At 41.5% G+C, this 12,841-nt stretch overlaps 1 protein-coding gene across 13 annotated transcripts in view; it reads right to left on the bottom strand.

Moving 5' to 3' along the window:
- LOC121867167 (kinesin light chain-like) overlaps nt 1–12,841 on the bottom strand; it is a 120,205-nt gene that overhangs the window by 78,729 nt on the left and 28,635 nt on the right. For all 13 annotated transcript variants that reach the window (XR_006089096.1, XR_006089095.1, XR_006089097.1 and 10 more), the window contains exons 2-4: nt 8,902–9,142; nt 4,343–4,567; nt 3,184–3,274 (exon numbers count right to left, since the gene is read on the bottom strand). Coding sequence is in view for 9 of the 13 variants with exons in the window: in XM_042366930.1 (XP_042222864.1) it covers nt 3,184–3,274; nt 4,343–4,567; nt 8,902–9,142 (557 nt within the window). In the remaining 4 variants the exon portion in view is untranslated. The remainder of the gene's footprint in view (nt 1–3,183; nt 3,275–4,342; nt 4,568–8,901; nt 9,143–12,841) is intronic.

The following is a 12,841-nucleotide window of genomic DNA, read 5'->3' as shown; positions in this document are numbered from 1 at the left end:
CTTGCCATAATAATGTAATAAAACTGTAAGCACTAAAAGAAGACAAATTAGAAATTGGCTCTTGAAGTGATTCTGCCTTCACCTTGTTTTCACATGATTACACTCTACATTATTCAAGCAAGGTAGTTTCTTAGTACAGTAATACCTATTGCTATGAGTGACTTTTAAAAGAAAATTCTGCTTGATAAATGTGCATCCCTAAACTGGACAACTACAAATCTTGAAAGACAGCACTATGATTTGTGTCATGCCTTGCCAAGGCAAAAGCCTCACCACTGAATTTATATTATACAGTACTCTCTGGTGCAGTTATATTAATTAGAATAGCATTATTGGATAATTCCAACTTCAGTCTTACAACACTCCCCATAAAAAATATCTGATAATTTTACATAGTACAGTACTGTACCGCCTATATCCAGAAGTCCATTAAACTTATATTATATTAGCCAATGTTCCCCATAGAAGACACCGACACTTCAAAAACTTTTCGCATCCAAATGTTTATGGATTTTCCTTTTACTATACTTCTTGGATTTCTAGGAATTTGCAATATCAAATAAATATTAAAGTGTAGATTACAGTTTTCTAGATACCTTGTATTGAGTTTGTCTTACCTCCAACCACTCACTCCCCTGAGGAGATGGCCATTACAAAAGAGCCTCCAGGGTGACCATCACTATAGGTTTCTTTTGCCCCCTGTTTCTATTATTTTTACCCCATTCTTTCCCTAAAGTATATTAATGTCAAGCATTTTCTTCCCATATGTCAACTTTCTTCCTTCACCGAACACATTATTTACAATGGATTTTAATTCTAGCAGTTACACCTGGAAGGTTGAATTTTTTAATATAAAGTACATAATTTTTGTCTTAATTACTGTATAATGTTACTTCTCAATCAAACTACAGTGGTCCCTCAATTAATGAATGGTCCAATTAACAAATTAGCTCCCATAAGGATTTTCAATTCCTTTAACGAAAGCCTTACGAGAAACACGCTTTATTGTGCGCATCAGCTAATCCGCTAGTCCTCCAATAAAGTAATTGGTTCTATGTTTACATTCGTTTCCAGTGGAGTAAATATCAAGAAAGTTGTGCTCTTGAATATTTTTATATTAAAATTATTGGTCATTCTGAAATTTAGTCAACATATTGATAATATATACAGTACAGGGAACAGTTTTTGTGTGCCCTTCAGCTGATCGAATCGCCCACCAACGCTTCTCCGTTTAACGTTTACAGTGGAGTGAACATTCAGTTTGTTGGTCTCGAATATTTTTGCATTTTTACGGTACATTAAAATTATTGGTCATTCTGAAATTAAGTTCACATATTGTTAATATACAGTGCAGAAACTATTATGAAATATGAAGAAGGAATTAGAACCAATGCACTCTAAAGAATATGGCATGTCATCATCGACTGCCTTTACAATCAGTTGTTTGATATGTAAACAAAGCTGCCGGGAATACGACATACACACCTCAAAGTAAGTTAAAATACATTATTATAATGTTTTTTATTTATTATTGTAAAGTATACTGTACAGTACAGTACTGTATTTAGTTTATATTTAATGTTTTGTTAATTCTATTACCAGTATACAGTACTTTGTATGTACTTTTTCTGTGAGTTGGAACCAATTACCCAATATCCCATTGAAATAATATTCAGTTTACAAAATTTTTGGTTAATGAACGACTGTGGAACCAATTGTATTCATTAATCGAGGGACCACTGTATTATGAATGTATGAAACTACATCAAATATAAAGAATATACTATTTTACTGTAGTTGCTGATAAAGCAGTTCAATACATATAAAAAGTTACATAAAACTGCATCAGTGTTGAAGATTGAGATTGTGTTACTGTAGTAGTCCCATATGACGTACTGGGTATGTAATTTTTGATCAGAAACATTTTTCTTTAGTATGAACTCTTAAAATTCTAACATTAATACTAGGATGAATGGACTAATATTAATTTCATTAAAATTTATTCATTTAAAACAACAACTGACCATTCCTAAAATAAAATTCAATACATATTAATATTTTGGCCATAAAATTTGATGAATGCTTACATCTGTGTTGGCACAACTTGTGCATAAACAATCAAACCATAATTCACATACATTATTGGTTCATTAAACAAAGTTCAGTACTGTACTGAACTCATTTTAAAGGCCTATTATATTTTAGGATCCATTTGAAAAATTATATGAAAATTAATAACTTATGGCCCAGTTGTTATCTTAAGTGCCAAGGAAAGTCCAAATTATGCAATCTATGAATGTTTATGTATAGTAATATATCAAAGCATTAACCCCTTCTTCACTGCACACCAGAACTGTGGTAGGTAGTATTACTGGTGTGGTATGTATGTATCATGTTTGAGGTCTGTGGTAAAGAGGGGGTTACATAGGGTTCGTTAAGTAAGTGCTCTTGCAGTGAAGTACTTAGAAGTGAAACAGAGAATATTCTGGATTAACATTAAACCAGTGATACAAAACTTGGGCAAAAAAGTGCAACTGAGGTGGACAGCAGTACAGCACCTTGCACCACACCAAGCACAAAAAAAAATATATATTCTTTTCATGATTTTGTAATGACAAAATATTACACTAAATAATTAATTTAAGGACAAAGCAAAGTTTCATAAAGAGACACTAGGTACGTGACATGTAGGTCAGTAATAGGTCTCGCTTCCGATATATATTAAACTTATTGACTTTCAAGGTGTGATGAAGGACCTTAGCAGTCAACATGAACTAAGAAAATAAAACAGATTATGTTGTAAATATGAAAAAGAAACATTTAAAGCACAATGAAATAAGGGTGTCCTGATGTAGCACACAAAAGCCAAAAACCATGACAACTGGGAAGGATTACAAAGTTACATTTCATTGAAACTTGTTTCCCAAACTGTCTGTAAGAAAGAAAGTTTTATGAAGTAACTTAACATTCAACTGTCACATTCATTGCTACATATATCTAAGAACTTCTGATAGGCATAAACACCTAACTAAATCAACTGCTTGTGGTTGAGATGCAAATCAAGACAACATGGTGCTCCAGAGGGTTCAATAATGTGTGTTTGATGGGCAATATGAAAAGAAACAAGGATAAAGGGATAATAATTATAAATATGGAACTGAGGTTTGCTATAATGTTCCTTACCAGCCCTGTCATCTGCATCATCATCAGGGAACAAGTCCACGACTGGGTCATCACTCTTGTCCTTCTTCTCTTCCATAGATGATTCAGAATCCTACAAATCAACAATGTACAAAACTATTACTACCCTTTAAGTATGAACTTCAGTCATTTCCAAGTAACATTAGATGCATAACAAACCACACAATTGTAAGCAAAATATCTTTATCATTGCATTCCTTAATAAGCTCCTCTTTATAGTATGACCACATCCTCAACAGACTCTTTCTCAACATTAAAGAATTTCAAATACAGTACATACCGTATTACACCTTTAATGTTAAAATCCCCAAAAAAAAAATCCAGACACAAACAGTATAACACAGAACTTTGAATTACTGCTACTTCTTTATACAATCCAGGTATTACTATTCACAAAAAAAAAATTCTCCAAATTAGCTTGAATTCTTTACATACTTCAGTAATTGATTATTCCTGTTTTTACCATTATGATCTCAAAAGACAAATTCAGCTTGGCGAGTATCTCGATTATAAAAAATGCATGATATATCAATGTTGTGATTCTCTTTATTGAACTCGTATTTAGTTGTGACGAAACATTAATTTACACCCCCCCCCCCTTCCACCTGTCTTAATGTGCTGTGTGAAGCATGTGCTGTAATGACACGAGTTAGTTCCAGATGAGAGGTAATTATTGGTTGCTGCATTATATTGTTTTCTTCCTTGTTTAGGATATATCTCGGACATCTTTTGAGCTCAAAAGGTAAAACTTGGATACAATAGTAACCAAGTGTTTTGCCCCTTTTTTTAAACTCCTATTCTACAAATTTACTTCAAGGCAAGGCATGGGGGCAGTATACAATTAAGTACTTGTACATTACTAGTTTATGGTAAGACTTTGTCATCTCCTCTGTAACATCTTGATGGATACTGGGCACCAGAGCTGAAAAAAGTATCACCCATTCATGTGGCAAATTGATCGATGCCAACCCACAGTCCAGAAAGTGAATCATGCTGTCACATATATGGGACACCCACAGTGAAAGGGTTAAAGGCAGTACAATATCCACTCATCCACAAATTGCCTTTTAACGGATGATCACTGGCATTTATCATAGAAAATATTTAAAACTAACTGTATTCATTTATGCAAGTGTCTAACCTGAACATCTGCATCATATTTCTTGATGGTAGACATAAATTCTAGGTGCTTTTTGTCTTCCTCCAGCTGTGCTACATGTTGCTCAGAGGCCTGTAACTTTTGCTGCGTGGAGGCCAGCTCGTCCCGCAGCCAAGCATTTTCCTGACACAACCGCCGAACCTGAGCCCTCAGCTTCTGTTTTTCTGCCTCAACAGTCTGAAGGTGTGAAGCCAGAGCCAGCATGATCTGTTGGAAATACACAATTTGGTAATTATAGAAGCAAGCAAAAATCACTCACTTCTCTTAAAATGTGCAATAAACACTGTCAAAGGTATGTCAAAATAGTTCCCAAAGTATGGTAAAGCTAATGATATCCAAAATCAAGGTCCCATCCTAAGGTCCGAGAGTAAACGACCATACCAGTCTCTGCCTTCCCTAGGCCTTCCTACCTTCAAATTTGCCCATCAATATCTCTGCCAATATATTGTAACTTCATTCTTAATTTTATGGCCGAAGTATCTCATAACTTTATTACTCAATGAATTTCCAGAAGCTTTGTTATCTGGCATGAGTGAGGGGGTAATGGGGGGTGTGGGTAATCAAATAGTACCAGTTAATTATGTTACTCTTATCAACATAATGTACAGTAATACAATATAGGTACAGTACAGACTTACATGTATACACCATTCAATTACCTGATGTACAGTAGTAGCAGAATAGTACTGCAGTGCAGTATTCTTGATTAAGTTTTTATGCAATTTAAATGTAGTTATATTTATTCTAATATCACTTTAATGTACATAACCATGTTAAAACTCTGAGTTCTCATACGCAAAATTGCCTATGATCTAAATTAATTGCTTTAGGGTTTTCATATGTAAATTTGCATATGAAGTAAAAAATTTTAATTAAATAATTTTATGTTTGCGTATGAACGCTTGACACGCAAGATGCACATTTGGCAATGTCAGCATGATCTGGTAACTAGTATATGTACAGTACTACACTCCAAGGTCACCACACTAATCTCCCTTTTATGATTAAAAGATACAGGATATAACATTGACTTACCTTTCCCACACATTTTCTTGCGGCTTGTGCCGATTTCTTGTACATCACAGTGATTTCATTTATCCCTGTATTTATAACAGTGTTGTGAGAGTTTTCAACCATGTTTCATGTTGTTGGCGAGGGTGGAGGGGTGGGAAAACATAAAATGCACAGGAAGAGGCCACTACGTGGTGATAGTTTAGTGCCTCCTGATGCCTCTCCCTAGTGAAAATATTTTGTTCACAATCTTTCTTCTATTACTTTTTTCCTAAACATTTATGCTTTATAATGGAATAAGGTTCACATTGCAATCACATGAAATAATGAAGGCATAAAGTGATATATAAACATATTCATTAAGCATAAAAAAAATGTAGTGCTCTACTCGCATTTAAAATATATAAATTATTTTTTTGGTGATTACTTATTAAAAGATGTTTGTAGATAATATATTTACAATGCTATTGCAACAAATCCCACCTTCCTATCTCAAATAGCAAGCTTACTATGACTGATTACGTACAATTATCTATTGTGTGGTGCAGTCAAGTGGGGCGAGGTGAATATCAGGCCAGACTCCAAGTGTCTCATAAGAGAGTGCCTACCCAAAAGTGTTAAAACACACTTAACATTACTGTACAGAACAATAGCCTTAACACTAAAAGAGTACGGTACATTTCTGAGGATAAATAGCCTGGACATATGTACAATACTGGTAGATATAAAAAATACCAGTTACAGAAGCATGCCAGACATTGAAGCTTTTATTGTACAGTATTTCTTTCGTTTTCCAGTCAATATAACTTTGAATTTGCATTCTCTTTTAGCATCATATTATGAAGGCCTCTAGCCTTCTCCTGTTGTCTGCTAAAAGAAAATTTTGGCATGATTTACCCCACACATTTATCACATAGACATTGTCATATGTTTAATCAAACCTACCAAGTTTGGTGTAAAGCCATAAATCTATTCTCGAGTTATGAAAATACAAAAACAGGCAGACAGACAAGCAGGACCAAAAATTAAATACCCTGCCCCCACAGGTGAAGCCAGGGTAATAAATAACTAATTCAATAAGAGATACAAATAAATAAGAGATAACTGGAGGAAAAAGACAAAAGTTACAGGTGGTAAGATAGAAGTCCTAAGGAATGATTGGTGGTGACAGTACAGGAATATGATAAGTGCCAATGGTGATACAGTAGGTACAGTTGTAAGAAACATAAGATAGAGCCTGTGATCAATATTAGATCACAATGAGTGACAAGTAAATACTGTAACTAAAGGTATGATACTGAAGTGTTGGATATGACTAGAAATGATAAGAGGAATGTATCAAAGGTGACTGGTGACAAGTATCAGTGATGGGTGGTAGGACTCAGAAGTGACAGGAGGTAGGTGAAGGTGCAGTAGGACTCGGAAGTGACAGGAGGTAGGTGAAGGTGCAGTAGGACTCGGAAGTGACAGGAGGTAGGTGAAGGTGCAGTAGGACTCGGAAGTGACAGGAGGTAGGTGAAGGTGCAGGTAGGACCTGGAAGTGACAGGAGGTAGGTGAAGGTGCAGTAGGACTGGAAGTGACAGGAGGTAGGTGAAGGTGAAGGTGACAGTGACAGGTAGGTAGTGACAGGAGGTGAAGGTGAGTAGGACTGACGTGCCCGGAAGTGACAGGAGGTAGGTGAAGGTGCAGTAGGGACTCGGAAGTGACAGGAGGTAGGTGAAGGCAGGACTCAGGGTGACAGGAGGTAGGTGAAGGTGCAGGACTCGGAAGTGACAGGAGGGTAGGTGGGTGAAGGTGCAGTCGGAAGTGACAGGAGGTAGGTGAAGGTGTAGGACTCGGAAGTGACAGGAGGTAGGTGAAGGTGTAGTAGGACCTGGAAGGTGACAGGAGGTAGGTGGAGTGCAGTAGGACTGGAAGTGACAGGAGGTAGGTGAAGGTGCAGTAGGACTCGGAAGTGACAGTGGGACTCAGGTAGAGGTGTAGTGGGACCTGACGGAGGAGGTGTAGGAGGTAGGTGAAGGTGCAGTAGGACTGAAGTGACAGGAGGTAGGTGAAGGTGCAGTAGGACTCGGAAGTGACAGGAGGTAGGTGAAGGTGCAGTAGGACTCGGAAGTGACAGGAGGTAGGTGAAGGTGCAGTAGGACTCGGAAGTGACAGGAGGTAGGTGGAGGTGCAGTAGGACTCAGAAGTGACAGGAGGTAGGTGAAGGTGCAGTAGGACTCGGAAGTGACAGGAGGTAGGTGAAGGTGCAGTAGGACTCGGAAGTGACAGGAGGTAGGTGAAGGTGCAGGTGGTACAGGAGCTGTAGTGAAGGTGGTGGAAGGTATAATGTTAAGAGTAAACAGAGCCAAATCAAATATTGACCAAGCCCGGGTAAAATCCTTTACCTGTACTGCTCCAGATTATCTAACAGCACTCTCTTCACCACCACCACCACCTCAACCAACACCACCTCAACCAACACCATCTCAACCACCACCACCACTACTACTACTACTACTACTTCAACCCTTAACCTTCACCACCACCTCAACCAACACTACCAACCTCAACCACCATCACTTCAACCTCATCCTTCACCTCCACCACCACCCCAACCTCCATCTCAATCACCATCACCACTTCAACCTCATCCTTCACCACCACCACCTCCACCCCAACCAACACTTCAACCATCACTACCACCACCTCCACCATCTCAACCACCACCACTTCAACCTTAACCTATCACCACCACCTCCACCACTTCAACCCCATCCTTCACCACCTCCTCAATCTCCATCACCACTTCAACCATCGCTATCACTTCAAGCATCACCACTTCAACCCCATCCTTCACCATCACTTCAAGCATCACCACTTCAACCTCATCCTTCACCACCACCTCCATCCCAACCAACACCAACACTTCAACCATCACTACCTCCACCATCTCAGCCACCACCACTTCAACCTTAACCTATCACCACCACCTCCACCACTTCAACCCCATCCTTCACCACCACCTGAACCTCCATCACCACCTTAACCTTCACCACCACTTCAACCTCAACCACCACGAGATTAATATTGATAAGTCTACAGTACAATGCCATACTTTAACACTGAGAACAAAACCGATGAAAATGACAACTAATGCCAAATACTAACAAGAACATTGATGACAATGACACCTACAATGAATGCCAGGAGTGTGACAGTGTTTAAGACTGACGAAAATTAAGAACTGATGTTGACACAGATCTTGTACAGATGAATAATAATAATAATAATAATAATAATAATAATAATAATAATAAAAACTTTGAGGTTGGCCTACAAAAGGGTGTTCTTATATGTCAAATATTGTCTTCAATGTGGAGGTTTGCAAAAATCTGTGGAAAACTGGGAGGTCTTCCACCTGTACTGTACTTTGCATCTTTGATGTTCAATTAAATTCACTATAAATCTTTTGCCACTTAATAAATACTCAGTGTCACAGTTCATAAAAAACAATCCAGAGAAATATACAACTTAACAGGTTCCCTACCTGAGCCTCTGAGAGCCCCAGTTCAATCTGGTCAAGGGACTTCTGGAGAATGCCGGCCTTTTCAGAAATAACATTGGAATCTGGCGGATGGTGCGAGGAGGCAAGTGTGGTGTTGATGCCACTGAGGATGGAATTGTGTTCATTCCTGAGCGCTTCTAGCCCTTGCACCACGGTCCGGGTGTGAGACGCCACCTCCTCCTGGGTCAGCGCCGTCATCCTCCCGATGCTCTCGATCTTCTTACTGTAACAACAGATACATACCACTTAATATACAATATCACTGTCTAATGTGAATTCTGTAATGCCAAGAAACCTGCTGATGCCTTTTGATTTATCTGTACTGTATAATACAATATAAACAAACTGAAAGGTTGGTAAAAAAAATAAATACAAAAAATAAAGTACAGGTACTGTACATTAGTACCTAAAAATTAAGTAAATAATATGCCCACTGAACAAAGTAATACTGTACCCAAATACAGTAATTACTTCTCACACACAGTTCAACTTTAAACTTACCTACTATAAAATGTGCTACAGTACTGTACTGCATACTGTAATACATTGCAATGATCTAATAAAGTAACTTACATGCTTTAATCAACAATTAAATATGAAGCTAGGTAGCCACTTTAAACATGTTCATAATAGATATCTGTTGTACATAAGTACTGGTATATTTCCAACAATATGAATATCGCCAATTTGTTGAAAAGGCATAACTTCATTTAAAACCATCAAAATAACAAAGTAAACAAACACATCTGTACAAGATGGATAACCCAGCACAGTATACAAATGTGATACAACATGAAAATACAGTATGACAGTTTTTAATTCCTGTGAATTGTATTTTGAAATCTGACCCTAAGCTGTAGCCTTGACTTTTTTCAAACACCCACACAAAACCCGGATGTGTACACGATGACAACTGTAACCCAAATATGAAATAAATCTAAATAGGATTGTGGGGCAAGTTAGTTACATCTTTTAGGAGAAAGATTGACAGACAAGGGCAACACTACAGACAGGCCCCAATATTATAATTTGTGAAAGGAAACAAGTACAGTACAAAACTGTAATAAAGACTAGAAAATAAAATTAAAAAAAAATAGGAGATACGTACAAGCGTCCCTCACCAAACACGGGTTACATTCTAAAATTCTCCAGTGGGTGGCAAAACCTTGATAGGCTAGGGGAAGTGACCTCCTGAGAAACATACCTAAAGTCTTGCCATAGAGTACAGCTCAGAAGTTAAAAATAAGTATAGACTATGCTACAAGGGGTGGTTGTCAGCCGTCCTCGGAGGGGTGGTAGTTAGCCGTCCTAGAAAGTGGTTGTCAACCATCCTAGGTGTGGGGCTGTCAGTCCTCATAGGAAATGGCTGTCAGCCATCCTAGGAGGGAGGGTTCTCATTTGTCTTCGGAAGAATGACCGTCAGCCATCCTGGAGGGGTTCTCAGGTGTGTGGGCTATCAGTCATCCCCCGACTTAGGATAGTGGTTGTCAGCTGTCCTGGGAGGAGGTGGGCATTGTTACCCGTCCTGGGAGGGGGTGGGTTGGTCAGTTATCCTGGGAAGGGGGTGGGTTGGTCAGTTATCCTGGGAAGGGGGTGGTGATTGTCAGCCATCATGTGAGGGGGTGGTGATTGTCAGTTGTCCTGGGAGGGGGTGCTGATTATCAGCTGTCATGGGAGGGAGTGGTGATTGTCAGCTGTCCAGGGAGGGGGTGGTGATTGTCAGCTGTCCAGGGAGGTATGGATTATCCTTCTGAGGGGGTGGTGATTGCTAGCTGTCCTGGGGGGTGGTGACTGCCGCTGTCATGGGAGGGGGTGGTGATTGTCAGTTGTCCTGGGAGGGGGTGCTGATTATCAGCTGTCATGGGAGGGGGGTGGTGATTGTCAGCTGTCCAGGGAGGGTGGTGATTGTCCAGCTGTCCTGGGAGGGTGGTGATTGTCAGCTGTCCTGGGGGGTGCTGACTGTCACCTGTGTCATGGGAGGGGGGGTGATTGTCAGCTGTCATGGGAGGGGAGTGATTGTCAGCTGTCCAGGGAGGGGGTGGTGATTGTCAGCTGTCCTGGGAGGGGGTGGTGATTGTCAGCTGTCCTGGGAGGGGGGTGCTGACTGTCAGCTGTCATGGGAGGATGCTGATTGTCAGCTGTCCAGGGAGGTGGTGATTGTCAGCTGTCCTGGGAGGGGGTAGTGATTGTCAGCTACTGGGGAAGTGCTGACTGTCGCTGTCATGGGAGGGGGTGGTGATTGTCAGCTGTCATGGGATGGGGGGGTGGTGATTGTGCTGTCATGGGAGGGTGGTGATTGTCAGCTGTCATGGGAGAGTGGTGATTGAGGGGGTGGTGATTGTCAGCTGTCCAGGGAGGAGGTGGTGATTGTCAGCTGTCATGGGGAGGGGGGTGGTGATTGTCAGATTGTCCAGGGATAGGGGGTGGTGATTGTCCAGGAGGGGTGTGTCAGGGAGGGGTGGTTGTCAGCTGTCAGCTATCCAAGGGAGGGGGTGGTGATTGGTCAGGCCGTCATTGTCAGCTGTCCAGGGAGGGGGTGATTGTCAGCTGTCCAGGGAGGGGTGGTGATTGTCAGCTGTCAGGGTGGGATCGCTGTCATAGGGGTGGTGATTGTCAGCTGTCGCGGGAGGGGGGTGCGGATTGTCAGCTGCCATGGGATGGGTGGTAATTGTCAGCTGTCATGGGATGGAGTGGTAATTGTCAGCTGTCATGGGAGTGGTAATTGTCAGTTGTCCTGGGAGTAGTGATTGTCAGCTGTCATGGGATGGGTGGTAGTGTCAGCTGTCATGGGAGGGAGTGGTGATTGTCAGCTGTCATGGGAAGGGGGTGTTGATTGTCAGCTGTCCTGGGAGGGGTGACTGTCAGTTGGCCTGGGAGCGAGTGTGGGCACAGGTCAGCTGTCGGGAGGGGTGGGTGATTGTCAAGCTGTCCAGGGAGAGGGTGGTGATTGTCAGCTGTCGCGGGAAGGGTGATGATTGTCAGTTGTCATGGGGGGGTGGTGATTGTCAGCTGTCCAGGGGAGAGCTGTCATGGGAAGGGGTGGTGATTGTCAGCTGTCTGGGGAAGGGGTGATGATTGCTGCCTAGGAGGTAGTTGTCAGGTATTGGAGGGGGTGGTGATTGCCATGGATGGTTAGTAGCTGTCCATGGGAAGGGATATGATTGTCAACTGTCATGGGAAGGGGGGTGTGATTGTCAGCTGTCCTAGGGAGGTCAGGTCCTGAATTTGATCAGCTGCCCAGGAGGTGGTGATTGTCAATTGTCATGGGGAGGAGTGGTGATTGTCAGCCGTCATGGGATGGTGGTGATTGTCAGCTGCTTCGCGGGACTCATGGCTGCTGAGAATTGTCAGCTGTCCTGGGAGGGTAATTGTCAGTTGTCCCAGAGGTGATTGTCAGCTGTCACGGGAGGGGGTGGTGTCAGCCGTCATTGTCAGCTGTCATGGGAGTGGAGTGGTGATTGTCAGCTGTCATGGGGAGGGAGTGGTGATTGTCAGCTGTCATGGGTGGGTGGTAATTGTCCAGGGTGGGTGGTAATTGTCAGCTGTCAGGGAGTGGTGATTGTCAGCTGTCACGGGAGTGGGGTGGTGATTGTCAGCTATCATGGGTGGAGTGGTGGTGTCGCTGTGGAGTGGTAATTGTCAATTTGTCCTGGGAGTGGTGATTGTCGCTGTCACAGGAAGGGTCAGTGATTGTCAGCTGTCACGGGAGGTGGTGATTGTCAACTGTCATAGGTGGGTGGTAATTGTCAGCGTCATGGGGAGTGGTAATTGTCAAGTTGTCCTGGGAGGAGTGGTGATTGTCAGCTGTCACGGGAGGGGGTGGTGATTAAGCCGCCGTCATGAGATGGGGGTAAATTGTCATGTCATGGGAGGGAGTGGTGATTGTCAGCTGTTCATGGAGGGAGTGGTGATTGTCAGCTGT

This window comes from Homarus americanus, unplaced genomic scaffold, assembly GCF_018991925.1.
Source record: "Homarus americanus isolate GMGI-L3 unplaced genomic scaffold, GMGI_Hamer_2.0 scaffold6317, whole genome shotgun sequence".
Classification (NCBI taxonomy): Eukaryota; Metazoa; Arthropoda; class Malacostraca; order Decapoda; family Nephropidae; genus Homarus; species Homarus americanus.
Note: the sequence above shows the minus strand (reverse complement) of the source record. Positions and strands in the feature narration are given on the sequence as shown.